This window comes from Motacilla alba, chromosome 8 (genome assembly GCF_015832195.1).
Source record: "Motacilla alba alba isolate MOTALB_02 chromosome 8, Motacilla_alba_V1.0_pri, whole genome shotgun sequence".
Taxonomy (NCBI): Eukaryota; Metazoa; Chordata; class Aves; order Passeriformes; family Motacillidae; genus Motacilla; species Motacilla alba.
This window is the reverse complement of record NC_052023.1, coordinates 28810103-28834546: the sequence shown is the minus strand read 5'-3', so window position 1 is coordinate 28834546 and position 24444 is coordinate 28810103. Positions and strand designations below refer to the sequence as shown.

The window sequence follows — 24444 nt, the reverse complement described above, 5'->3', positions numbered from 1 at the left end:
GAGACAGACAAACTTCCAGCTCTGGGTAGGTGCTGCAGTGACCAAAAAATAATCCCCTGAGTTGCACTGCATGGCTGGCAGCCAGCTGGGCCAGTCTGGCAATTGCACAGCAGCAGCAGGACACTCCGGCCAGCCCTCCTGCCCCAAGGCAGAGGACCAGCCCTGTGGTGGCTGTAGGAGCACAGGCAGCACCCAGGTGGCACACTCTGGGTGGGCAGGGCTTGTGCATCTGTGGTTCCCAGACACGTGTGTGCCAAAAAGTTGCTCTTGATTCAGTTGCATGCCACTCCATGAGGTCCTGGAAGCACCCACCATCACCACTGCACAGCCCTGCTGGGTCAGCGGCTGCCTGGCCACCCTCTCAGCTCTTCTGTGCTTCTCTGCAGCTCCACCAGAGAGACCTTTGCTCTCCTGTGCTTGTCACCGCCAAGCATGGGTGCAGCCCACTGATAGGACAGAGGAGCTTTCTGCTCCACTTGTCCCACAGCATTTCTGCCCGCTGTGGAAGCCCAGAGCAGACAGTGTACAGCTGGCACTGCTGCACACAATCTACATCCTGGGTGCTTGCCAGGTATGGGGAACTGTGAATTTCCATAGACATTAACCAAAAAAATACCAACCTAAACCAAAATGTCATGGCATGCCCCTGCTGCCCGACAGCACAGTTTGTCTGTACGGAGTCCAGCTACAGGGGGGTAAAGTCCAGGGCTGTGCAGCCTCCTGCCAGGAGAAGGGCAAATTCAGAGGCAACCTGCACAGAGGTTTCATAGCAACAGCAGAGCAGTGGAGAGCTCAGAGAGGTCCTCTGTACCTGTTGCCCTTGGGCAGTCTGTGCAGAGCTTGCAAGAGCCAGAAGCCAGCTGACAGCAGAGCAGGAAGAGTAGCACTGCCAGTGCTGCCACCTCTCCATTCCTGTGCTGATCCCTTGCTCGGTAAGGTGCTTTTGATGCGTTTTGACAGGCAGGCACAGAGCGTGGGTTGGCAGCTTAGCTTCTCTGCCCCGGGCAGAGATCAGCCCTTGCTGACAGCAAGGGACAGAAAGAGCTTTATTAAGCTTACTGCAAACATACTATGAGTTTTAGGAGGTTAAAACCATTTCAGCTGCAGAGCTTGGCCCCTCTGCCTTGCTCAGCTCTAAGGCAAAGTTCTCCGCATATGGAAGAGCAAATTTTCCCCGCAGCCTCAGGGGCTGTCTGGCTGTGAGCGTGCCAGGAGCCAGCAGCAACTTTGGATGCACATGGTCTGTGCCTCCCGCTGCGAGGGACAGCCTTTTCCTTGCTGGTCCCACCACCCTCACACCAGGGACACCCCAGCAGCGCGGTGCTCCTCTCACCGGGGTTCCACTGGCCCCAAGGACTCCGCTAGCCCAGGGGTGAGCCGTGGCTCTCGGGACACTGTGCCGACATGCCCAGCCCAGGGGCACCGGGGATGTGGGCGATCCAGCGCCGGCTGCCACTGGCACAGCCAGAGCGGTGTGTCACCCCGAGTACCAGAATAAGCGGGCGTGGGCTGATCCTGATAATCCTGGAGCCAAAGTCCGGGACAGCGTTTGTTTACCAAGCGCGCAACCACAAGGACCGGCCGCGTGTCCGTGTCCCCGTGTCACGGCTCCTTCGGCCGCCGGCCGGGGCCGCGGCGACGCCGCCGCCGGAACAGCCGCGCAGGCGGCCCGGAGCCAGCCGGGTCCCGGCTTCCTTTCCCCGCGGCCGGGGGAGGAGTGACGGAGGGGGAGGCCCCTCTCCCGGACGCTGCGCAGCACAGAGCCAGGCCGCGGGTGGGGCAGCCCGGCAGAGACCCTCGCACGGCCCCGTGCCGCCGCCAGCCTTGCCCGGGCTGCTCGTCCCACGGCCGCAGGTCGGTGAAGGGTGTCCCCCGAGCTGCCGGCACCAGCGGGCACCGGGACGGCACCACAGGAATCTCCCCGGGGAGAGGGCAAAGGGCAGGCAGAGGGGCTGTCACCCACCCAGGAGGGAGCCGTCGGTCCCCAGAGCAGGGCACAGCACTTCAGGGCACCTCCATGGCCGGGACTTGGCATGGGCGGGGAGGTTTTGAGGCTCCCTGACACTCGGTAGGATTTCTCCTCAAGGCATCCAGAGGCAGCACCACAGCAGTGCAAAACTCAGCACTGGCCACGTCCACACTTGGTGGGGGACAGCAGTGGCTTTGCAACCCCAGGCAAGCTTTTGAGGGGCTGCCTCTCTTGCTTGGTCTCTTTGACCAGGGTCAAAGTCTTGCACAGTCGCACCCCTGGCAGCTCAGGCCCGCTGTCCGACGCTGTCCCCAGGCAGAGACCCGGTGGAGGAGGGCAGCATGGCAAAGAAGGTGGCCATCATCGGCGGGGGCAGCAGCGGGCTGTGCGCCATCAAAGCCTGCCTCCAGGAGGGGCTGGAGCCCGTCTGCTTCGAGAGGACCGGCGACATCGGAGGCCTCTGGAGGTTTGAGGTAAACCCTGCTGGCCACGTGTCCTGCTCGGGGTCAGCACGGTGACCCTCAGGGGTCCGTGGTGGCTGGTGGGGTGGCAGCTGGCCATGGACTCCTTTGGGTGAGACTGTGGGCAGGGGCTCTATGAAAAGAAGATCCTCACCAGCCCCAGCCGTCCTTCCCCTTCATTCCCCGGGCAGCGCTGAGCTGTGCCCCGCTCCCACAGGAGCACCCCGAGGACGGCCGTGCCAGCATCTACCGCTCCGTCATCATCAACACCTCCAAGGAGATGATGTGCTTCAGCGACTTCCCCATCCCCGAGGACTTCCCCAACTACATGCACAACTCCAAGATCATGGAGTACTTCCGCATGTACGCCCAGCACTTCGACCTGCTCCGCCACATCCGCTTCAGGGTGAGGGCTGGGGGCCGAGGGGAGGCGGCAGCGGGAACGGGGCCGCGGGGTGCCTGACGCCGCTCCCCCTGTGCCAGACCAGCGTGTGCCGCGTGTCCAAGCGCCCCGACTTCGCCAGCAGCGGGCAGTGGGAGGTGGTGACGGAGAGCGAGGGCAAGCGGGAGGCGGCCGTCTTCGACGCCGTGCTGGTGTGCAGTGGGCACCACACCGACGCTCATCTCCCGCTCAGTTCCTTCCCAGGTACTGCCCTGTACACTGGTGTGAGGAGGCACCAGAGACACTAGAAAGCTAGTCCATGCCAGTCCCTATTCTCCCTGCTGCTTTCCCCCCTGGCCCCAACATTTCCCTGCCTTGCTTTGACTCCAGGAGTGCTCCTGTGCTCCCCAGGACTGGTTTGGTGGGGTAAGGGAGCATCTCTAGTCTTTAGGGGGTGATCCTCCAACCTGGCACCAGGAAGCCAAGCATCCCTCCTCCTTCTGCTCGCAGGAATTGAGAAGTTCAAGGGCCGCTACCTCCACAGCCGAGACTACAAGGATGCTCAGGCTTTCACAGACAAAAGGGTTGTTGTCATCGGGATTGGGAATTCGGGGTCAGACCTGGCTGTGGAGATCAGCCAAACAGCCCAGCAGGTAAGCAGGAGTAGGGTCCTGGCGGGCAGGATTGCCCCTGTGGGACACTGTCAGCTCTGCAGGGACACCAGGACCAAGGCACTTTGCACAGCTGCTTCTCCGTGCCAGCTGAGAAGCAGCTGTGTTCTCAACTTGCTGTGTTTGGCAATGCTGGCTCCTGCCAATCCCAGCTGCCAGCCAACTGAGACTCGGTCCCACTCCCCTGCGAGATGGCAGTCACCAGCTCATTCTGCCCTCTGGTGTGGGGTTTCACCCCCGGATTGGGATGACCCCGAAAGATGGAAAAGTCCCTCCTCCAACCCGTGCCTTCAAAGAAAGACTCAGTAGTCTTCTGTTGTCTGTTCTCAAGGTTGTTTATTGTTGGTTATCTACAAGATTCTTCTCCTGAGCTGCTGTGGCCCGTTCAGCAGCTCAGACAAAGGCACACTACAGTCCCAGGGGGCTGGTGCCATCTTTTATATCACACATTACATGTTACATGTTTATGCCTTTTCCCCAATGCCTACTATCTATATTGAATGGTGACTTTCTACTCTAAACCAATCTGTGAGTGCCAGCATCACCAAAGACATGGAGGCTAGGAAGGAGAAAGAAAGAGGACAGGGCACACCCAAGTCCCTCCATCTTAGATCTCCTGACCCCCATGTACAAAACTTGGACCCCTGCGTACAAGGCTTAAAACCCCCCTGTACAGCACTCAAAAATCCTTCCTTTCACTTCGTGACTACTTCTACTACAATACCTAAACTTTTGTGACTTCTTGTTCTTCCTGCAAAGTTGGTAAACTGTTCCATGGGTCAGATTCAAAGCCACAGGGGTCTCTGGCTGCATGCCAGGGTCTCAGGTGCTTTTGACCTGGGTCTGGAACGTCCGAGAATGTCTGAGGAACATTCTGAGTTCCGACACTCTGGGTCTTTACCCAGTGCTTGGCAGCAAAAAGCAGAGTGATCCCAGGGCAAGCAAGGGCACGTCCCCCGCAGGGCATCCTTCCCAGGACCACCACTGCCCTCAGCCAGTGATCCTTCTTCCTTGTCTAGGTCTTCCTCAGCACCCGCCGGGGTGCGTGGATCTTCAACCGCGTTGGAGATCAGGGCTACCCCATCGACACCATCTTAACCACCCGCCTGAAGACATTCCTGCAGGGGCTGCTCAGCTCGTCCGTGGCATGTGACTACATGGAGAAGAAGCTGAATGCCAGGTTTGATCACGCACGTTACGGCCTGAAGCCGAAGCACAGGTATCACCAAACACTCCCCCTGCCCAGAAGGCATCGTCTGCCTCCTTCTGTGTCCTGCCCAGCTTGGCCATTCTCTGCTCCCTGGGCTTGGACTGGGTTATTATTTTGTTGTGCCCAGGAAATGCTTGAGGGAGCCACCACTGCCCCTTCCAAGGACTCTTGGAGACAGCGGTGTAGGGGCAGCTGCCCCAGAGTAGGGAGCAGCAGGTGGAGCAGGACACGGAGCAGAGACACTCCCTTCCCTTCCCAGCCCTAATGGCTTCTTGCACCTTCCAGGGTCTTTCACCAGCACCCAACCGTCAACGATGACCTGCCCAACCGCATCATTTCGGGCAGGGTGCGGGTGAAGCCGAACATCCGGGAGTTCACAGAGACATCTGCCATCTTTGAGGATGGCACCAGGGAAGATGTCGATGCCGTAGTTTTTGCCACAGGATACAGCTTCTCCTTCCCGTTCCTCGAGGGCTGCGTGAAGGTGGTGGAGAACCAGATTCCCCTCTACAAATTCATGTTCCCCCCTGACCTGGAGAAGCCCACGCTGGCTTTCATCGGCCTCATCCAGCCCCTAGGAGCCATCATGCCCATCTCAGAGCTCCAGTGTCGCTGGGCCACCCGTGTCTTCAAAGGTAAGTCAGGCAAACCTGCCCTGTGGATGCAGCCCCGGAGTGAGGGCAGATGGTGCCCAGCCATGTTGAGAAGGCAGCAGCTGGTTGTGCCATCCTGGCCATGGTGATGGCACGGCTGCCTTGTGGCTGTCACAGTGAGGTGGCCTCTTCTCTGAGAGGCACAGGCACATCCATACCCTGAGCTCCACAGGCTGCTCCTTCCCATCCTGTGGCACTTGGACATGCCTCAGGTGCAAGCCCACACACCATGGTGGTGGTGGCAGAGGCACAGCACCCACACAAGGCCAGCACCACAGTGGCCGCTGTGTCTCATCCTCCCTAGGGCTGAACGAGCTGCCCCTGCAGCACGAGATGGAGGCTGACATTGAGCAGAAGAAAGAAGCGATGGCAAAGCGGTAAGATCCCTGCGGGAGCACCAAGGGGCTGCCTTTGGCACAGCTGCTCATGAGCATGCATCCTGCATCCTGTCCCATGGATGCGTCCTGGCACATTTGGGTGTGCCAACAGAGGGCAGGGATGTGGTTGGCCACACTACCCACAGTCCAGTCTGTCCAATACCACCTTACTGGTGTGCAGGGCATCTGCCAGCTCTGCTTCCAGCACCTACCTGCCCTCCCTCCCTGCCCGCAGGTACGTGCAGAGCCAGCGGCACACCATCCAGGTGGATTACATCCCTTACATGGACGAGCTCGCCTGCCAGCTGGGGGTCAAGCCCAACCTGCTCACCCTGTTCCTCACGGACCCCAAGCTGGCCATGGAGGTGGCCTTCGGTCCCTGCACGCCGTACCAGTACCGGCTGCGGGGCCCGGGCGCGTGGGCGGGCGCCAGGGAGGCCATCCTGAGCCAGCAGCAGCGCATCCTCAAGCCCCTGCAGACACGACACGTGGAAGAGAGCACCTCAGCCCCTGCCATGCCTCTCATCTTCAAGCTGATCGGGGCTGTGGCCATCCTGGCAGCTGTTTTTGCTTACTTGTAGGTGCCCTGCAAGCTCAGGAAGGGAGGCTTTTGTCCTGGGGTGACTCCCTAAACCAGGACAGCTTTGCAATGTGCTGTGGGACTGGCAGGCCACCCCTGCCCCTTGGCAGCCTGTGCACCCCAGTGGTGGCAGAAACCTTCCTCCTGCCTGGCACAGCTCACCTGTGACCACACCATGAACTAAGGATGCACAGAACCTCCCCAGCTGCCAAAATAATGCTTGGGCTCCTGCTCTGCACCTTCCCTTGGGGAATGCTGTCATGGACAGAGGAGAAAACCTCCTCACTGCAGGCTAAATTCCAGTTCCTCTCAGCCAGCTCTCCAGGCTTTTCTGTCCCCCGTAACCCAGCCGTGCCAATTTTGCCACACGCGCACCAGAGCTAAGCAGCAAAGGCACAGCGCACTTTCTAAGTGGATAAATGCAATAAACAGCCACGTGTCTGTCCTGCTACTGACACCATCATGACCCTCTGTGTGCTGTGGGAATGCTTATGGGTTTGAGATCGGCCTTGTAGCACTGGCCTACTACAGCATGGGCTGACGTGCACACACAGTCCACAGCAAGACAGCCTCTCCCAAGGTGTGTCCCGCCACAGCGGGTCCTGGCAGTCACGTGGCACGGCTCAGTGCCACCCTGGTCACCTGCACACAGCTCCTCCAGAAGGTGGCTGGGTGGGCTGGGGACCCAGAGTGGGTAAAGGATGGGGGTCCTGTCCATCAGATGCCTGGGCTGGTCACGGCAGTCACCCCCCCCATCCCCTAGGTTTGTTTTCAATGCCATGACCTGCCAAAATCTGAAGCACAGCCACATCTCTGCCCTGCCCAGGAAATCCTGGGGCAATGTCGGCATCATTAAGCGCTTACAGAACTCAATGCACCTCTTGCAGAGGGCAGGGCAGGCCAGGAGGTGTGGCAGGGAGGTGAGAGAAACCTGTAGATCATGTCTGGAAGAAATAGATCTTGTGACACCTTGGCCACCCACAGGAAGTACAGGGACAGTCACCCTCAAAACGAGCAGCACTGGGCAGCCTCCCTTGAGGGACGCGCCTGGCTCTGCAACTCCTGGCCACAGCTCCTCCCGCATCCCTGCCACCACCACACCGTGGGACATGGCTGCTCGGAGAGTGGCCGTCATCGGTGCCGGTGCCTCCGGCCTGTGCGCCCTGAAATGCTGCCTGGATGAGGGGCTGGAGGCCACCTGCTTTGAGAGGAGCAAGGACATCGGGGGGCTCTGGCGCTTCGAGGTAAGCCCCGAGCAGCCAGCCTGCTCCTTGGCAGCAGCACGGACGGGCTTGGGATCGGTCCTTGGCAGATATCGACGCACCGCTCCCCTGCTTTGCATGCGTGCGGCAGGCGGGTTTCCAAGGAAAACCAAGGAAAGTAAAACTGATTTGGCAGCGTGGTGCCAGCTGGTGTGCCAGGCACATAGGACCCAGCTCCTGCTCACCAGCTGCAGGATGAAGCCTCCCCAAGGACTTCACTCCATGGCTTGCTGCCCCAGCACAGATTTCCCCTTTCCCATTCCTCCCTTCCCAGTCTCATCCATACCTTCCTCTGCTGTTTTGCTCTAGGTCACTCCTAGCCCTTGCCTACCTATCTTGTCTTATCTGACCCCACTGGCTGTCCCTGTCCTGCCCAGCCCTTTCCTGGAATCATGGTTGCTCCTTTTTCTGCTTCTGTGCCACTCGCCCACACAGAGATACCGTGTCCTGCCTTCTCTGTGCCTTGGCTCTTCCTGCACTGGAGCAATCCTGGAGCTTGTCTCTGCCCCCACCTAATGAGGCTGCTGACGTTAATCCCACGGACCCACCAACAAAATTACCAGTGTTCCCACCATGCCCTGATGCGCGTGTGGGAGAGCCCTGTGGGGACACAGGTGGCATCATGCCGGAGGGGGGTCTGGGGTGGATCTGTCACAGTCCACTAGTTCTACCTGTGATGAGTCAGGGACAGGGCTGGTGGAACAGAGCCACAGCAGCAGCATCCAGTTGTCGAGGCACAGACCTGGTAAGCAGGAGCAACCACTCAGCACAGAACACTGGAGCTGGCTCCACAACTGGTGAGACCTGATGTGGCAGCCAGGGCAATGGCACCACAGGAGCTTTGGGAACGCACTACTTCACAGGGGCAAGGAGTGAAAGTGGGGAAACTGAGGCACAAGACCACCATGACCCACTGTCACCACTGCCTGGCTCCTGCCAGTCCATAGATACATCCCTGTTTTTTGGGGTGGGGCGGGGGGATCTCAACCACAGGGGAGTTGCTGAGTGCAGAGATGGGTCTACAACAACCTGTGGCTTAATCCTGCGCCCATGGGGGAGGTGCCAGGTGGGGCAGGCCCCTTCATTCCCCGGGCAGCACTGAGCTGTGCCCCGCTCCCACAGGAGCACCCCGAGGACGGCCGTGCCAGCATCTACCGCTCCGTCATCATCAACACCTCCAAGGAGATGATGTGCTTCAGCGACTTCCCCATCCCTGAGGACTTCCCCAACTACATGCACAACTCCAAGATCATGGAGTACTTCCGCATGTACGCCCAGCACTTCGACCTGCTCCGCCACATCCGCTTCAGGGTGAGGGCTGGGGGCCGAGGGGAGGCGGCAGCGGGAACGGGGCCGCGGGGTGCCTGACGCCGCTCCCCCTGTGCCAGACCAGCGTGTGCCGCGTGTCCAAGCGCCCCGACTTCGCCAGCAGCGGGCAGTGGGAGGTGGTGACGGAGAGCGAGGGCAAGCGGGAGGCGGCCGTCTTCGACGCCGTGCTGGTGTGCAGCGGGCACCACACCGACGCTCATCTCCCGCTCAGTTCCTTCCCAGGTACTGCCTGGGGGCTGCTTGCCTGCTCCCTGACATCCCTAAATGCCTCTGCAGTTTTAACACACCAGTTGGGATTGCACAAGTTTCCAAAGCATCCTGCTGGCAGATGTCACTGCTGCCAGCGTGCCTCTCCCACCCGAGACAGGCTCCCTCTCCATGCTGCTGGCCAAGCACCTGCTGGGCCCTCCAGCTCCTCACCAAGGCTGGAGGGCTCAGCACTGGTGGTGGTCTTGCCTCTGGGTGCCAGGGGAAAATGCCTGCAGAGCTTTCAGCTGTGGAGGCCCTCTCGGGCTGGGGAACAGGCTGGAGCACACTGTCACCAGGGTCTGGCGAGATGGCACAGACCTTGGTTCTTCCTCTACTGGCAATGCGTGGCACCAGGCAGGATCTGCAGCAGAATTTTGGGATGGAAGCATGGAATTCTCCAGTCCAACCCCCGTTCCAAGCCAGGCTAGTCCCAAAGCCAGAGCAGGATGTTCAGGGCTACACTGAGAATCTTCCATGCTGGTGATGCCACCACCTGTCTGGGCACTACCCCAGGGCTGCATAACTCCAGTTGGTCACACTGGTGCTAGCTTGTTCCCAAAACACACCACCAGTCTGACCAGGCGGCAGCCAGCCTCCTGCTCCACATCCCAGCCCAGCATGGCTTCCCTCTCTCTTCCAGGGCTGGAGAAGTTTGAGGGCTGCTACCTGCACAGCCGGGACTACAAGAGCCCTCAGCCCTTTTTTGGAAAACGGGTGGTCGTGGTTGGCATTGGGAATTCAGGCATCGATATCGCAGTGGAGCTGAGCCACACAGCCAAGCAGGTGTGCTGGGAGAGCTCACAGGGACGGGACCCCAGAGGGCACCGATCATCACCCACCGGCCCCTGTGGGCTCCCCAGCCTCCAGCACCTGCCACGAGCACCCTGTCCCCTCTCTGTGGGGGTGGCTACTGTGGTCCCAGTAGCTGTGCTGGCTTCCCTGTCCCTGGAGCACAGCAGGGGCCCAGCCCAGTCTGAGCATGCTGCCGTGCCACCATCTCTCTTCACCTTCCTTCCAGGTTTTCCTCAGCACCAGGCGTGGGTCCTGGGTGCTGCACCGGGTGGCGGACAATGGGTACCCCTTTGATTTCAGCTACCTCAGTCGCTTCATGCAGCTCCTCCAGAACCTGGTGCCCACAAGTATCAAGAATTTCTTCATGGAGTGGAAGCTGAATGCCCGCTTTGACCACACACTCTATGGCCTAAAGCCCAAGCACGGGTGAGCGCACAGCAGCACCCCAGGTACGTGCTCCAGCAATGCCCACCCCCCTGCCAGGGCCTGAACGAGGTCTGTCTGTGCCTTCCAGGGTCCTTGACCAGCACCCAACCGTCAACGATGACCTGCCCAACCGCATCATTTCGGGCAGGGTGCGGGTGAAGCCGAACATCCAGGAGTTCACAGAGACATCTGCCATCTTTGAGGATGGCACCAGGGAAGATGTCGATGCCGTAGTTTTTGCCACAGGATACAACTTCTCCTTCCCGTTTCTCGAGGGCTGCGTGAAGGTGGTGGAGAACCAGATTCCCCTCTACAAATTCATGTTCCCCCCTGACCTGGAGAAGCCCACGCTGGCTTTCATCGGCCTCATCCAGCCCTGGGGAGCCATCATGCCCATCTCAGAGCTCCAGAGTCGCTGGGCCACCTACGTCTTCAAAGGTAAGTCAGGGCAGTTTGGGGGATGCGGCTGGGCTCCCCCAGCCATGCCAAGACTAAGTTATTGCTGGTGGCATCCCCTCTCATGCTGCCTCTCCACACTCACCTTTTTATCCTCCTTTTGCTTCTTCACGAGGACAAAACCCCACTTTGCATTTTTCATTTTTCTACGACTCTTGCACTGTTCTTCTCTTGTGGGGGTCACTAGCTGGTCCTATTGCCCGCAACCACATTCTCCCTTTCCTTCCCTGCTGTCACTTTCTTTGCCCATGCCTCCCACTTTACTCCTTACGTGGTGGTGGCACGTCCCAAAAGCCCCACGTGCAAACAGGGGCCAGGCTGGGCTGCAGAGCCATCCAGACTATGGCAGGAGCGCAGCCCACCCTCCAGCTCCAGCCTCATTTTGCCCAGGGCTGCAGGGCCTGCCGCCGCCCGCCGACATGCTGGCCGACATCGCACAAGCTAAGAAGAGAATGGCTCAGCGGTAAGGCCCCGCGCAGCACGGCCCTGCCACCCTTAGCGCCGGCGCTGCCCGTGTCCAACCCTCCCTGCCCGCAGGTACGTGCAGAGCCAGCGGCACACCATCCAGGTGGATTACATCCCTTACATGGACGACCTCGCCTGCCAGCTGGGGGTCAAGCCCAACCTGCTCACCCTGTTCCTCACGGACCCCAAGGTGGCCATGGAGGTGGCCTTCGGTCCCTGCACGCCGTACCAGTACCGGCTGCGGGGCCCGGGCGCGTGGGCGGGCGCCAGGGCCGCCATCCTGAGCCAGCGGCAGCGCGTGGTCAGCGCCCTGCAGCCGCGGGCCCGCCGCCGCCCCGCCCGCCCCGCCGCCCTGCCCCGCGCCCTCACGCTGCTCCTCAGCATCGCCATGACCGTGGCCACCCTCGTCTACGTCTTGCTCTCTCCTTAGCCTAAAGGGAAGGAGACAGCGGGTCCTGCCGGCAGTCTTCTCCTCTTCGCTTGGGCTTGTGTCTGTTGTCTCTCGCTAGCTGTGCCGGAGCACGGAGGGAGTCGTTCCTTGAAGGTGCAGCCTGGTCTGTTGCGCTTTCCCGCTGTGATACCACCAAGTCTGGTCACGGGCTGCTCTGGGAACAGCTCCCTAAATCGTGGCCCGGCAGCCCCACGAGCTCTATCTATGGGTTAGGTCACAGAGGTGGTGGAGAAACGGGGAACGTGCCCAAGCGGGGCCTCGGGAAAGGGCAATAAAGCTTGTCCCCGTGCCGCGGGGCCCGGACAGCACAGTGCCTGGCTGCGTCAGTCTGAGCTCCACCCCGGGGGTCCCACCGGCCCGCAGGCAGCACCCCGGCCGCTGGCACCGCGCAGCCCTGCCCGCACCGGACGCGGCCGCCGCCCCGCGCCCCTCCAGCGGCGGGGCCCGCCCGCAGCAAACATGGCGGCTGCCCGGCGGCGGGCCGCGGGGGCGGGGCGCGGCCGCGGAGCGCGGCGGGGGCGGGCCAGAGCGCCCCGCAGCGGCCGCCGGGGGGTGGCGCCATCTTGGACGGAGGCGGAGAGCGGGGCGGCGGCGGCGGCGGCGGCGGCGGCAGCGGCAGGTGGGGTCGGCCCGGGCCCGGGGACGGCGGGGCGGGTGTCACGGGTGGGCGCGTGTGAGGGTGGCGGCTCCCCGGGCGCCGCTGCGGGAGGCGGTGGGTGAGGCGTGGCTGCGCGTCCCCGCGGTGTAGCGGTGTCCCGGACCCCGCAGCGGTGCGGACCCCGTGTGGCAGCCTCTCGGGAGGGCCCGGCCCCTGCCGGTGTGTCCCGCTCCTCCCCCGGGCCACGGCAGACCCGCGGGTGCCCGTGGGCCGAGCCCGCCGTGACAGCCCCGCCGAGCAGAGCGCCAGCCCTGCCTGCTCGGAGGGAGATTTTCCGCCCCCGCTTTCCCGGCTCATTCCCTTCACCTTACGGCGAGCTCAGAGCTCGGCTCTGGTTCTCGTCTCCGGCCGGATCAGGCTCCCCCGGGCCACCGCAGCACCGGGCTGACACGCCCGGCGAGATGCTGGACCCCATCCCTCCCTCAGAGCCCCTGGGAATGCCTGCCGCTGCTCCCGGCCAGACCCCATCCCTCCCTCAGAGCCCCTGGGAATGCCTGCCGGTGCTCCCGGTGCTCCCGGCCAGACCCCATCCCTCCCTCAGAGCGCCTGGGAATGCCTGCCGGTGCTCCCGGCCAGACCCCATCCCTCCTGCAGAGCCCCTTCGGGCTGCCTGCCGGTGCTTCCCGGCCCGGTGGGAGAGGCAGCAGGCGTGGCACGTCCCGGGGAAGGGAATGTGTGTAATTCACATGTCGTTTTCCACATGAGGAGCTGGGGCTGGCTGGAACCGAGGGGCCCTGGTGGTGGGGCAGGCAGGCAGCCACCTCGCTGGGGGCTGCGGCTGGCAGGGGCTTGCTGCCAGACTGGGAGTGGATGTGCGGAGATGCCGCGGAGGTTTGCTGGGGCCGTGGTGTGGGCAGCATTTCCATTCCTGACTTGGGTGTACCTGTGTCACACCATCTCCCAATGCCCCGAGGGCTGGCCTGGATGCAGTGCCTGTGTGTGTGATGCAGGGGATTCAGGTGGCACACACCAGACAGGAGCCACCGCCTGGGATAAGCATCAGGAAGTGTTTGGAGAGCGTGACCTGTAAGGGACAGAGGGACTGGAGTTTTTTAGAGAGGAGAAAAGGAAGCTTCACACCTGTTAACACCTGCACCTATCTCCCAGGTCTGTCCTACTGCAAGGGAAGTTCAGCCTTTCCCACCTTCCTCCCTGTAGATGAGAAGTAAGGGAGCCTTAGTGAAGATACTGGAGAGAAAAGTCCTCGTCAGCAGCTCTGGTGGTACAGGGGCAGTTTTTGTGAGGAGCTGTCTGAGCCTCTGCAGCGCAGAGGGGGAGGATGTCAGAGCAAGAGGTGTAGTTCATTTGACCTGGATCTTCAGGTGCACTTGATCGGCACTGAGAGGGGTGGGGGTATGGCTTAGCTGCCCACTTGAGCTGCCTTTTAGCCCTCAGGATTTAAGAAATACCGTAGTAATTGCTCCATAATGTTCTGAAGCGTGGCTTTGGCTGGCAGCCTCGCTTGGCACCCTTCATATAACTTGATCTTTTAAATAAACCTCCAAATGTCACAAGTGAGCACATGAAGCAAGTCTGGCTGTCCCCTTGCTTGCTCTGCAGAGCCCATGGTAAGCTGAAAGCTGCAAAATAAGCCTGGAAGTGGGCAAAAACCCCAGTCCAGCTTGGCTCCTGGAAAGAGGGTAAGGCCTGAAGAGTCCTGTGTAGCTTGCAGTGGCTTTGTTGTTCATCCTAAAAGGTGTGTAGTTGTTCATGGCTTGGTCAGTTCTGTTTTGCTTTCTCTGAGCTGGGTGAGATTGGGGATGGGGGCCCATCTCCAGCTGCAGAGGGACACTGAGGTGGCCAGGGCTGCCCTTTCCTCACCGTGTCCCTCCAGACTGGCGGGCAGGTGCTGGCTAGGTGACAACAAATGGTCCTCCTTGCTGTGCTGTGCTGCAGCTGACACGGTGACTGGCTTGGTGAATCATAAGTGAATGCTGCTGAGAGCTGAGCTTTTTGCAGACACCACAGCATTAGCCCTGCTCCTTGGACAAGCTCCAGCCTGGGCGATTCCATTTGGACACTTTAAATGCTCCCTGTCGCCTTTGCAGGCACAAGGCTCTGCTCTTCTGCCTGCGAGCTCTTGGAGACTTGTTGGGGACTGTAAAACAGCTGCTGCTTTCACTCCCTGGCTGTTTTCTTGCTGGGTTGCCTGTAGAGCCTGACTGCAGGACTGTGAAAGAGGCTCTGTTAACACCAGGCAGTTGATTTGCCAGTAAAGGTTGGCTTTATTTTTCCCATCAGCTCTACTCTGTTGGCTGCCAAGGGCTGATGTGGGACACAGGTGAAGTCATATTGGTTTTGGAGTCTTAAAAATTACCAGCTTAACTAGAGTGATGGTTCTTAAGGATATGGCTATAATTAGGTCAAGCTGTCTTGTTTGTTGAATTCCCATTCAGCTCCCAAACTTGGTAGTGGAAATGAACTTGGGGCCTTTTTTAGGGTTGCTGTTCATCTCCGTTGGCAGAGAGCATTTGGGAGACGGCTCTTTTGCTCCTCTCCTCGCTGCCAGGACCGTGGGCAAAGCAGAGCGTTGTTGTGTCTCCCCGCCAGGGGCTGCTGAGCTGCCATGGGGAACACCACCAGCGAGCGGGTGTCTGGGGAGCGCCATGGCTCCAAGTCCCACCGCTCGGACGGCTCCGGTGCCTCCCACCCCGCCAAGGAGCACCCGCACAAGATCATGGTGGGCAGCACCGACGACCCCAGCGTTTTCAGCTCCCATGACTCCAAGGTAGGGGCTGGCTGCTCCCTTCCCTGCCTGCCCTCCGGAGCCTCGGCACACTGCCTGTGTGGGGCTGTGTTCCCAGCCGTGCGAGGGGTCTCTGGGGAGCCGTGGTGCTCCTGTGTGTGATGTGCAGGTGGGCTGGTGGAGGCCAGGCGTAGAGGCCAGCTGTGTGAATGTGTTCGCAGTTGTCTCTGTGTCTCAGGCACATCTCTCTGGTTTTCTTTGCCCAGATTCCTGGGGACAAGGAGTTTGTGTCATGGCAGCCAGATCTGGAGGAGTCAGTGAAGCCATCCCAACAGGCTCGTCCAACTGTCATACGCTGGGCTGATGGAGGCAAGGAGGTCTTCATCTCCGGATCCTTCAACAACTGGAGCACCAAGATCCCACTCATCAAGAGGTAGCCAGTCCCTCAAGTCATTTACTCTATGTTCATGTCTGCTCCAGAGCAGAGAACATTTTCCTTCGCCCTCTTGGCTTTTCTCTGTTCACTCGAGCTGTGGGGTCTGAGGCAGATACGCTGCCAGCTCCATCCCTGTGTGGTGCTGCAGGGACAGGACAGGATGGGCCGCTTTGCGTGCCCAGCTGGATGTCACGCAGCAGCCAGCGCTGGCAGCAGAGCCCTGCCCAGGTATGCAGCAGTCCTCTGGAAGCTGTCAGCTCTTCCCTTGGCTGCAGCATTACCCCATGCCTAGTTGTATGGCTGCCAGTGGGTGTTAGTTGTTTGTCCCTCACGTATCTTCCTGCCCTAATGATGTTCTCGCTGTTCTGCAGCCCATCTGTGACTTACATGGAAGCTCATGTAGGACTCTAGCAATTAATCTGGAATGAGTTTATCTCAATTTCAGATTTGACAATCAGAGCTGTCCCACTTGCTCCTGTCCTGCTGTGCCAGCACAGGGCAGGAGCTTTGCCCACATGTTCTTCTTAGTCTGTCTTGCACAGGGTGTCTGTCACGTCCCTTTCTCGGGGCACGGAGGGCTGGACTGCCACTTGCAGCTGGGCTGCCAGGGGGTTGAGCCATGCTGGTGCTTGGAATGCTCGTGCCTGTCGTGGCCATGCCTGGGTCACTGATGATGAGCAAGCCTAACCCTGCGTGAAGGTGTTGGGGTAGAGGGGCTGGGCAGTGCTGGTTCCTGCAGCCCCATGGAAGAGCAGCATTCAGAGCATCAACAGGCTGATGCTGTTGCAAATCTGTTCTCTCTGCACAGCCACAATGACTTTGTTGCTATCCTGGACCTTCCAGAAGGAGAGCACCAGTACAAATTTTTTGTGGATGGCCAGTGGGTTCACGATCCATCTGAGGTAATGCTCCCAGCTTTATCCCTGCAGATCTTGTCTTCTTCAGGGAGCTAGTCAGGATGTAACTGCAGCAGAGGGGAAACAGGAAGAGCAGAGACTATCTCCTGAAACAAAAGGCACACCTCCATCCCCTGAGTCATTTCAGAGGCTTGTTCCTCTGGGTGTAGTCATGGTTTATGGAGAAGCATTGGGAAAGGGCAGGGAAATGCCAGAAGGCCCTCAAGTCCCACTGAGAATTGGCAATGGGAAGATGGGCCATGAGGTCAGCACTCACTTACAGGTTCTCTTCCAAACTGAATCATGGGGGAGCAGCATGGAAAGGACAGCACACCTACCCATGGGCATGTAGCAGGATGGAGGATGGAAATGGGAGGTGATGTAGGAGCCTGTGATAAAGGAAAATCCTCCCAGGGTAAACAGCAGAGATCTGCAAGTGTAGGGCAGAGAGGGACACCAGCCTCCTGTGCTCGGAGGTAGTGTTGCAGCAAGGACAGCTTGGGCTGGGGGGATCTAGGAAGCATTGAATGTGCCTCAGTTGGAGGTGAACACAGGAAGATTCTCACCCCAGTTCTTTCCAGCCTGTGGTTACCAGCCAGATGGGGACGATAAACAACCTCATCCACGTCAAGAAGTCTGACTTCGAGGTGTTTGATGCGTTGAAGGTGGATTCCCTGGAAAGCTCAGAAACCTCAGGTCGGGGTGAGTTTTGTGGCATTCCAGCTTTGCATGTGCTATTTTCCACCTCCTCTGCTCTGAGACTCGCTGCTCTGGGTGCACAGACCCCCCGGGCAGAGGTGTGGCCTTCCCTGGGGGTGAGCAGTGTTGGGCAGCGTGTCCTCCTCAGCCCACAGCCGAGGCCTCGTCCGTCTGGAGGGGCTGTGTTGGTGTAACTTGTTGTGTGCTAGCACCATCCCAGAGCAGAGCTGCTGCAGTGCGTGGCTGAGGGAGCCGTTTCGGACTGGGAAATGCCAGGAACATCAGCCCTTTCTGTCTGGTCAACTGTAAGTCATCTGATCCAGGGTACAAGCTAGGTGATAGCAGAATCCAGTTTATTTTCAGCAGCTGCTCTTGGTTTTCATGCCAAGGTAATTTGTACCAGTGCTAGCACATTGGAAACCTCCCCGTCTGCTTGTGTTACAGCAGCAGGTTAGGTTACCACACAAGCACTGGTGGTGCTGGCTCAGTGTGAAATGCTGGCAGGAAGCTCAGTCGTGTGTCTGTCCCTGGTACAGCCCCATCTCAGGTACAGCTCAGCTCCATGTCCTTTCCCAGCCCGGGCGAGAGACGCTCTGCTGGAGAGAAGCCAGCAAGCAGCAGCAGCTCGAGGAGATGGAGCCCTTCTGGGGGCCGGCTGTTCCCAAAGGTTCAGATCAGATGTGGCTGGGAGATGGGGCCAGTCCAGCTTTCAGTGACCACGAGCTCCTGAGGTCCCCCCCCAGCCTTCCCTGGACCTGCTCATCAGGCAGCACCCAGAGCAACCTGCTCCCTGTGCCCCTGCTGCTGAGGGCACAGCTCTGGAGCAAGCCAGCTGCTTCCTGCGGGGAGAGGGACCTGGCTGAGCCGAGAGCTGTGCTTGAGGGCTCTTGTGATGGGTAACATGGGGTGCCTGTGTTGTGTCAGTGCATGTACCAGCTTACAGCCCTGCTTGGAATTGCCATGGGCTTGCCCAGCTGCTTTTTCTGCCGTGAAAAGGCTGACCTGTTGCTATGGAATAGATCCCTGCCCATGGCTTGTGGAAGATGTTTGTGCTTGAAAGACCTTGCTGAGTCCTTCTCAGCTTCTTAGGAGCTGCTCTGTGCTGACCCATCCTGCTTCAGTCATTTCAATCTCTGCCTTTGTCTTTTCTCTAGATTTGTCCAGCTCCCCACCGGGACCTTATGGCCAGGAGATGTACGTATACCGGCCCGAGGAGCGCTTCAAATCCCCACCCATCCTCCCGCCTCACCTCCTCCAGGTCATCCTCAACAAGGACACCAACATCTCGGTGTGTACCAGCCTACTGCCCACTGAGGGAGCCACACTGGGGTCAGAAAGGGAGTCCTGTCTGCAGGGAGCCTGGGCTCCCCTTGGCTGGGGTCCAGCCCTTGGCATTTCCTAGGAAAAGCGTCACTTTTCCCATTTGCCACACTGATCTGGCCTCTGGTGCTTAGCTGAGCTCTGTTCCTGTTCAGAGCAGCCAGAGGCGTGGCAGCTCAAGCTGCCTGGGACAGCAGCTCCCTGTGCGGGCAGGGGCTGGGGAATCAGGGCTCTGCTGTTCCCCTGTGACACTCCTCTCCTCGTAGTGTGACCCAGCACTGCTGCCCGAGCCCAACCACGTCATGCTCAATCACCTCTACGCGCTCTCCATCAAGGTAAGCGCGGGTCCCGCGGGGCTGCAGGTGACGAGCTGCTGTGGCTCCCAGGAGCCTGCAGCGCCTGCAGGGAGCAGAACCTGCTCAGCTAGGGGGTGCAGATGGGAGCTGGCTGCCTGGTGAGGGGTGGCACGCACAGGGGCAGAGGGTGTGACTTCCTGACAATTCCCTTCGGCTGCCTCCCTGCATTGGGGGAGATAAGCATGTATCAGACCCTGCCTTGCTCTGCCCCGCTGTCCTGTTGTGTATTGGGCTGGCTGTGGGACTGGGGACAGCAGGGACAGGCTGGAGCAGCTCCCTGAGCCGCAGGGCTGCCCTGGCCCCACATGCTGACGCTGTCTCCCTCAGGATGGCGTGATGGTGCTCAGTGCCACGCACCGCTACAAGAAGAAGTACGTCACCACGCTGCTGTACAAGCCCATCTGAGCGGGGCCTCACGCGCTCCCCACGCAGGACACCAAATGCCGCTTGTCTGCACACACTGGGCCACGGGACTGTGTGACAACTGGCCACTGGCTCCAGCCTCCAGCCTGGCAGGGACACGGGCCCCGGCAACAAGCTCAGGGCTACTGGGGCCTGTGACACTGTCCCATCCTACTGGCGTGGTTCAGCCCTTGGTTTCCACCCACCTGCAGCTTCCCTTGGCTTCTGTGAGTCTCTGGGACCACTTTGCTGCTCACCAGAACAGCCCTTCCTCACGCCCAACACGAAAAGGGCTTCACCCTGCCTGTCTTCTGCAGCCTGTGAGGGCCTCAAGGTGGTCCTGGCACTGCACCCAGTCCAGGCTCCAGGACACATCCTGTTCTTTTGAAGGTTGTGGTACTGCCCTGGTGCTGAATCTCCAAGGCCACCTTGTCTGCTAGGGACTCTGTGACACTCCAGCCTGACACCCGCCCCCTGTTCCACAGCCCTGGCTGTGGGGCTGCCCCCCAGCTTTTTTGAGCCTCTGTGAGGTTCAGCGTCAATCCAGCACGATGGACAGTACAGCTGGACACAGCCACTCTTACCTGCTGCTGTGAGAGCACCATCAAGGACTGCAACACCCTGTCCCCAGTATCAGCTGCTTCTGTGGGACAGGGTTGACTTTGTCACAGCCAGAGGGGCACTGGCACTTGCCCTGGGAAGAGCAGAGCCGGGCAGGCACTCCAGGACCCTGGCTGCACCGCCTGCTGCCACAGCAGTGCCATGGGACAGGGGGTTCTCTATTTATTACAGTATTTATTGTTCTCGGTGCTGCTTGCTTGGTGTTGGAGAGGGGGTCTAGAAGAGGAGGAAAGGGAGCACCCAGTGTGGCACAGAGCTGCCCTTGGGTTGTTAGGGTAGGGCACAGAGCCACCCTCTGGGGACAGCTGGAGCCTTTGGCACCCTGTGCTGCAGGTGGTTTGGGGAGGGGGAGCACGGCTGCAGAGACAGGCATGCCAGAAACACCACAACCCAAAGGAAACCTTTATTGGGGATTCTTCAGCCACTGAACAGAATATGGCATTTCTTACATCTTCCTCCTGTGCTGGGGCCCCGACGTGCGTGGAGTCCCCAAAACGCATTTCCAGTACCTCTGTCTATATACATATACATACATCCACAAGCAGGGACAGGGACTCATCAGGGTTACAGAGGGGACCAGGTCCCGGGGCAAGGTGTGCTCAGCGTGGGGGGCTGTGTCACCCCACTCTGAGCACTGAGGGTGGAAGGGAGCAAGTGCTGAAGCACGGGCCAGACAAAGGCCAAGCCAGCAGCTGCTGCTGCCATGCCAAGCAAAGGCTGGTGGAGGGCATGCAACCACCACAGCAGCCCAAACCCACTAACTGTGTAGCACTGGACACCCCAGGCCCCTTTCACCCCGGCCCTCAGAGCAGCAGGAACAGGGTCCACTCCAGCCCTCTGGCACGGCTCGGCTCAGCAGCCAGTGGGCTCTTCCATGCTGGCCATTGCTCCTTGCCCTGCACGGGGCTCACGCAACAGGCAGGGCCTGCTGGGCCTTCACCTGGCAAGAGACGACACATGGGAGTGAGGAAGAGCGCTACTGTGCCCTGGGGACATGGACACGCTAGCTGAGGACAGACGAGGAAAGTATATCCCTGTGTCCCCCACATGCTTCACCCAGCTAGTCCTCAGCACTCCAGGACAGCCACCACAGGGTGTGTGCCATCTGTGTCCATCCCCAGGGCATCAGGGCAAACTCACCTCCAGGTTTGTCCTGGCCTTGCGCAGCACGCTGTGGGTCCTGGTCACTGCAGGAGAGAGAGATGGGGTCAGTGAGGTCCCTGTGCTACAGAACCACACCGGGCACGTGGGGACCAGGCCAGCTCGGCTGTGCCACCGGAGCACGTACACTGGCTGACGATGAACTGCTCCATGCTGTCCTTGAGCTGGGCTGTGCTGCGCAGCCGCCTGGCCGTGCTCTGCAGAGCATCCTCCCTCTCGCAGAGCCGGGCCCGTAGCGCCGCGATCTCGCCCTGGAGCACCTGCTCCTGGGACAGAGGAGAGTGATGAGCAGTGAGCACCCGGCCCCGGGGCCCTGCCGGCCCCCAGCCCCTGCTCACCTTGCCCTGGTGCTGGGCAGGGCTCACGGGCAGCACGGTGCTCCAGAAGGCAGTGAGGAGAGACACGCACTCCTCCAGGATGCCGTGCAGGGTGCTGGCGCTGCCCCACAGATGCCCCTGCCCCGTGCCCGTCCATCCCAGGGCCTGCGGGAGAAGGGTGCGGGAGCGGGTGCTGCCGGGGCACCCCCATCCCGCCGCACCCGGCGAGTGGCCGTGCTCAGCCCGGCACAGCAAGGCACTGCCAGCAGCATTCCCTGGGCTGGAGGCTCCCTGCCTCCGGCTGTCCCTGCAGCCCTCGGGGCTGGTTCTGGGCTCGGGAGCCACGTCAAGCACGGTGCGCTGAGGGTCTGGCCCCCAGCTGCTGCCTGCCCCGTGCTGCCCACGCTTTACCTCCTTTCCCGGGAGCGAGCAGTTGGGCAGCCCGAGTGCTGGGCGTGTGAGACACATCAGCTCCCGGGCCAAGGCCTTTCCCTCCACGATGTGCTGCTCCAGGGCTCGGTAGGTGTCCAGACGGCCAACGACGTGAGCCCCCTTCGGTCCCTCGCTCTTCCTCAGCAGCACGTCTGCCCCATGTGGCTCTGGGGAGCAAGCTGGGTTAGGTGAGGACCACTGCCCGCTCCCCTCGTGACCCACCCTGTCCCCTCCCAGGCACTTGGCTCTGCTCTGAGCTCTCCAGTCTTGCTCAGCAAGGGTGCTGCCACGAGTTCAGCAGAACCCACCGTCCATCCGCCGGAGCAGCGCCGTGCCGGAGGGCAGTGGGGACAGGAGGGGAGCTGCTGAGTTAGTGCCAACATCGCGCACGGGAGGAGATGGGAAGCAGCCTGGAACAAGAAACATCTGAGCCCCTGTAGACAGATGTGGCTCTGTGCCTGGGGCTGCTGGGGTCCTGCCCTCCCTCTCTGCCTGCCAGCAGGGCAACTGTGCACAACCTGCTGCCCCAGGAGAAGTGTCTGGGACCACCCAAGGGTTGCAGAGGGGCCAGGCACCCCAAGGGCAGGAGCTGGGCAGGGATGCCCGCATGGGTCCCATACCTGCTCGTGTCTCAGCAGAGGGGCCAGGCACCCCAAGGGCAGGAGCTGGGCAGGGATGCCCGCATGGGTCCCATACCTGCTCGTGTCTCAGCAGAGGGGCCAGGCACCCCAAGGGCAGGAGCTGGGCAGGGATGCCCGCATGGGTCCCATACCTGCTCGTGTCTCAGCAGAGGGGCCGGGGAGGCTCTCGTAGACGTGCAGCTCCGCACGCAGGGTCTGCAGGAGCAGGCGCTGCTCCTCACTCTGCTGCTGCAGGAGCGTCACTGAGTGCTGCAGCCTGCAGAGGTGACACGTGGGCCCAGTGCCAGCCATCCCTCCCAGTCCTGTGGCCCCAAGGCCACAGTGCCCCAAACCTTACCTGTTGTTGTCCTCCTGCAGAGAGCGCCGCTCATCCCGGAGCTGCCGGACACTCTCTTGGCACTCGGAGAGCTCCTCCGCCAGCCTCCGCTGCTTCCCACGCCTCTGGCCCAGCTCTGCTTCAGCCTCCCGTGCCCGAGAGCAGGCAGCCACGAGTGTCTCCTGCACCCGTGCCAGCTCTGGGGACAGAGAGCACGGAGGTGTCACCACCACCCCACTCAGCCAGTGCCCTCTGGGACCCAGCCCTGGATGCGAGCCCAGCCCTACCTTGGGAGAGCTGGTCACGTTGGAGCCGCAGGGTCCGGTTTTCCTCGTGCAGAGCCTGGTTCTCCCTGCTCAGCTGCAGCCCCAGCTCCGGTGTCTGGGCATAGACATCACTGGGCAATCCTGTGCAGGGGAGCGGTGCTGAGTCTCTGTCCCCAGTGCCCCGCTGTGCAAGGGGTGAGCAGAGGGATGGGCAGAGACCTGGCCCCCGCAGCCCCAGCCCCGTACCGCTGCCCTTGCCGGTGGAGGCCAGGCGGCGCTCCAGCTGCTCCCGGAGCTGGTCGTTGGTGCAGATGGACTCCTCCAGGCGCTGGCGCAGGTTGCGGATCTCCAGCAGGTGTTCCTCCAGCAGGTCTGCCCCTGCCATGGCCAGGGACACGGCTCAGGGCAGGAAAGGCTGTGCCTGCCTCTCTCCATAGCAGAGCCCCGTCCCACAGCTGTCGTGGTGCCGGATCTCCTCCCAGTACCCCACAGGCAGGAGGGATGTCCCCGTGCTCTCCAGCATGGGCCATACCTGTCAGCTTCTGCCCAGACGGGTACCCCGGTGGCAGGGCCCCGTAGAGCAGCTGGCCGGGCGGGGGCACGTCCCAGAGGCCGCGGGTGTCGGTGGCCCCGGGGAGCTCAGCCGGGCCCTGCAGGGCTCCGTGTCGGCAGAACGATGCTGGGGCTTTGCCGCCCTCTCCAAAGGAGCCCAGTGGCACTGTGGGCTTTGCTGGTGCCATGGGCAGTGTCACACCTGCACACACAGGACAAAGCGGAGAGGAGAAGGACAATGAGCAGGTAGGAAGAATGGGGCAATGAACTCCCTCCATCTGCTTTCTCCCCCCTTGTTGCTCTGCTCAAGGGTGCCCCATCACTGACCCCCTGTCCCAACCAAACCTATTCCCCCTGAGGAGCAGGGGCTCTCCCAAGACTTGATGATTAGGTGACACAAGGTGGAGGGTCTCAGGGTGTGTTTGCTAAGCTCACAACAGCTTAGCAAATCAGCCTTTTCCTAGGAGACCTGGAATATGCCAGTGTCTACACCTAGGGCTAATGCTGTCTCGGGGTGGGTCCCTCCAACCCACCAGGTCCTCTCTACGTGAAAGCCACATGTTCCCACTGTCCCCCAGCCAGAGCAGTGGGACCCGACCTCAAAGCCATAGCCCTGAGAAGAAGGAGAAGATCAAGGGCAGGACATGCAGGTCAGAGAGGGTGGGGGAGGCTGTGCCACAGCACAGCACGCAGGGCGGGCAGGACCAAACCCAAGCCAAGAGGCAGTGTGCTCACTTTCTCCCAGTTGCCTGCGGAGCACCTGCAGTTCCTGCTGTGCCTCAGCCAGGGAGCAGACAGAATTCCCGCAGCAGCCCAGGAGTGGCGGGGCCACAGGAGGAGGGGGCCCGGCAGGGAGGAAGGGGGACAGCCCGGGGACCAGGGCAGGCAGGGGGGCACTAACAGGTTTGGACAAGGAGTCAAAGTGAAGGCCTAGAGATAGGAGAGAGATGGA

General features: G+C 60.8%; 5 protein-coding genes across 22 annotated transcripts in view; 3 read left to right on the top strand and 2 right to left on the bottom strand.

Annotated features, from left to right (window-relative positions):
• The first annotated feature begins 430 nt into the window (after positions 1-430).
• Positions 431-6760, top strand: LOC119703761 (flavin-containing monooxygenase 5-like). 5 transcript variants are annotated; one of them, XM_038144053.1, is made up of 9 exons: positions 431-932; positions 2285-2442; positions 2648-2836; positions 2914-3076; positions 3323-3465; positions 4503-4702; positions 4979-5328; positions 5651-5723; positions 5959-6760. In XM_038144053.1, the coding sequence occupies exons 1-9, from the start codon at positions 641-643 to the stop codon at positions 6302-6304; spliced, it is 1914 nt and encodes a 637-aa protein (XP_037999981.1). In that variant the 5' UTR covers positions 431-640; the 3' UTR covers positions 6305-6760. The 5 variants fall into 5 exon arrangements, with proteins under 5 accessions (XP_037999981.1, XP_037999980.1, XP_037999985.1 ...); XM_038144052.1 differs by having other exon boundaries at positions 443-932; positions 2222-2442; XM_038144057.1 differs by lacking the exon at positions 431-932 and adding an exon at positions 1269-1854 and having other exon boundaries at positions 5959-6758.
• Positions 6761-6913: 153 nt separating this feature from the next.
• LOC119703759 (flavin-containing monooxygenase 5-like) lies at positions 6914-12036 on the top strand. The gene is made up of 8 exons (XM_038144051.1): positions 6914-7547; positions 8688-8876; positions 8954-9116; positions 9784-9926; positions 10162-10361; positions 10450-10799; positions 11208-11280; positions 11355-12036. The coding sequence occupies exons 1-8, from the start codon at positions 7005-7007 to the stop codon at positions 11710-11712; spliced, it is 2019 nt and encodes a 672-aa protein (XP_037999979.1). The 5' UTR covers positions 6914-7004; the 3' UTR covers positions 11713-12036.
• Positions 11948-12688, bottom strand: LOC119703631 (basic proline-rich protein-like). Its single transcript, XM_038143696.1, has one exon. The coding sequence runs from the start codon at positions 12686-12688 to the stop codon at positions 11948-11950; it is 741 nt and encodes a 246-aa protein (XP_037999624.1).
• On the top strand, positions 12273-19994 carry PRKAB2 (protein kinase AMP-activated non-catalytic subunit beta 2). Of its 5 annotated transcripts, none has more exons than XM_038144059.1 (8): positions 12273-12337; positions 14939-15119; positions 15344-15510; positions 16322-16415; positions 16991-17111; positions 18263-18396; positions 18695-18763; positions 19112-19994. In XM_038144059.1, the coding sequence occupies exons 2-8, from the start codon at positions 14958-14960 to the stop codon at positions 19187-19189; spliced, it is 825 nt and encodes a 274-aa protein (XP_037999987.1). In that variant the 5' UTR covers positions 12273-12337; positions 14939-14957; the 3' UTR covers positions 19190-19994. The 5 variants fall into 5 exon arrangements, with proteins under 5 accessions (XP_037999987.1, XP_037999988.1, XP_037999989.1 ...); XM_038144060.1 differs by having other exon boundaries at positions 12275-12343; XM_038144061.1 differs by lacking the exon at positions 12273-12337 and adding an exon at positions 13506-14031 and having other exon boundaries at positions 14942-15119.
• A 194-nt stretch (positions 19995-20188) lies between these two features.
• The window catches only part of LOC119703758 (myomegalin-like), a 36471-nt gene continuing 32215 nt past the window's right edge, over positions 20189-24444 (bottom strand). For 4 of the 10 annotated variants that reach the window (XM_038144049.1, XM_038144048.1, XM_038144040.1 and 1 more), the window contains 11 exons: positions 24228-24422; positions 23473-23694; positions 23187-23318; positions 22962-23081; positions 22696-22873; positions 22490-22614; positions 22026-22127; positions 21307-21884; positions 21096-21234; positions 20948-20994; positions 20189-20747 (listed from right to left, as the gene is read on the bottom strand). In XM_038144049.1, the coding sequence (XP_037999977.1) occupies positions 20715-20747; positions 20948-20994; positions 21096-21234; positions 21307-21884; positions 22026-22127; positions 22490-22614; positions 22696-22873; positions 22962-23081; positions 23187-23318; positions 23473-23694; positions 24228-24422 (1871 nt within the window). In that variant the 3' untranslated portion in view covers positions 20189-20714. The remainder of the gene's footprint in view (positions 20748-20947; positions 20995-21095; positions 21235-21306; positions 21885-22025; positions 22128-22489; positions 22615-22695; positions 22874-22961; positions 23082-23186; positions 23319-23472; positions 23695-24227; positions 24423-24444) is intronic. The other 6 variants (XM_038144050.1, XM_038144046.1, XM_038144047.1 and 3 more) reach the window with 4 other exon arrangements.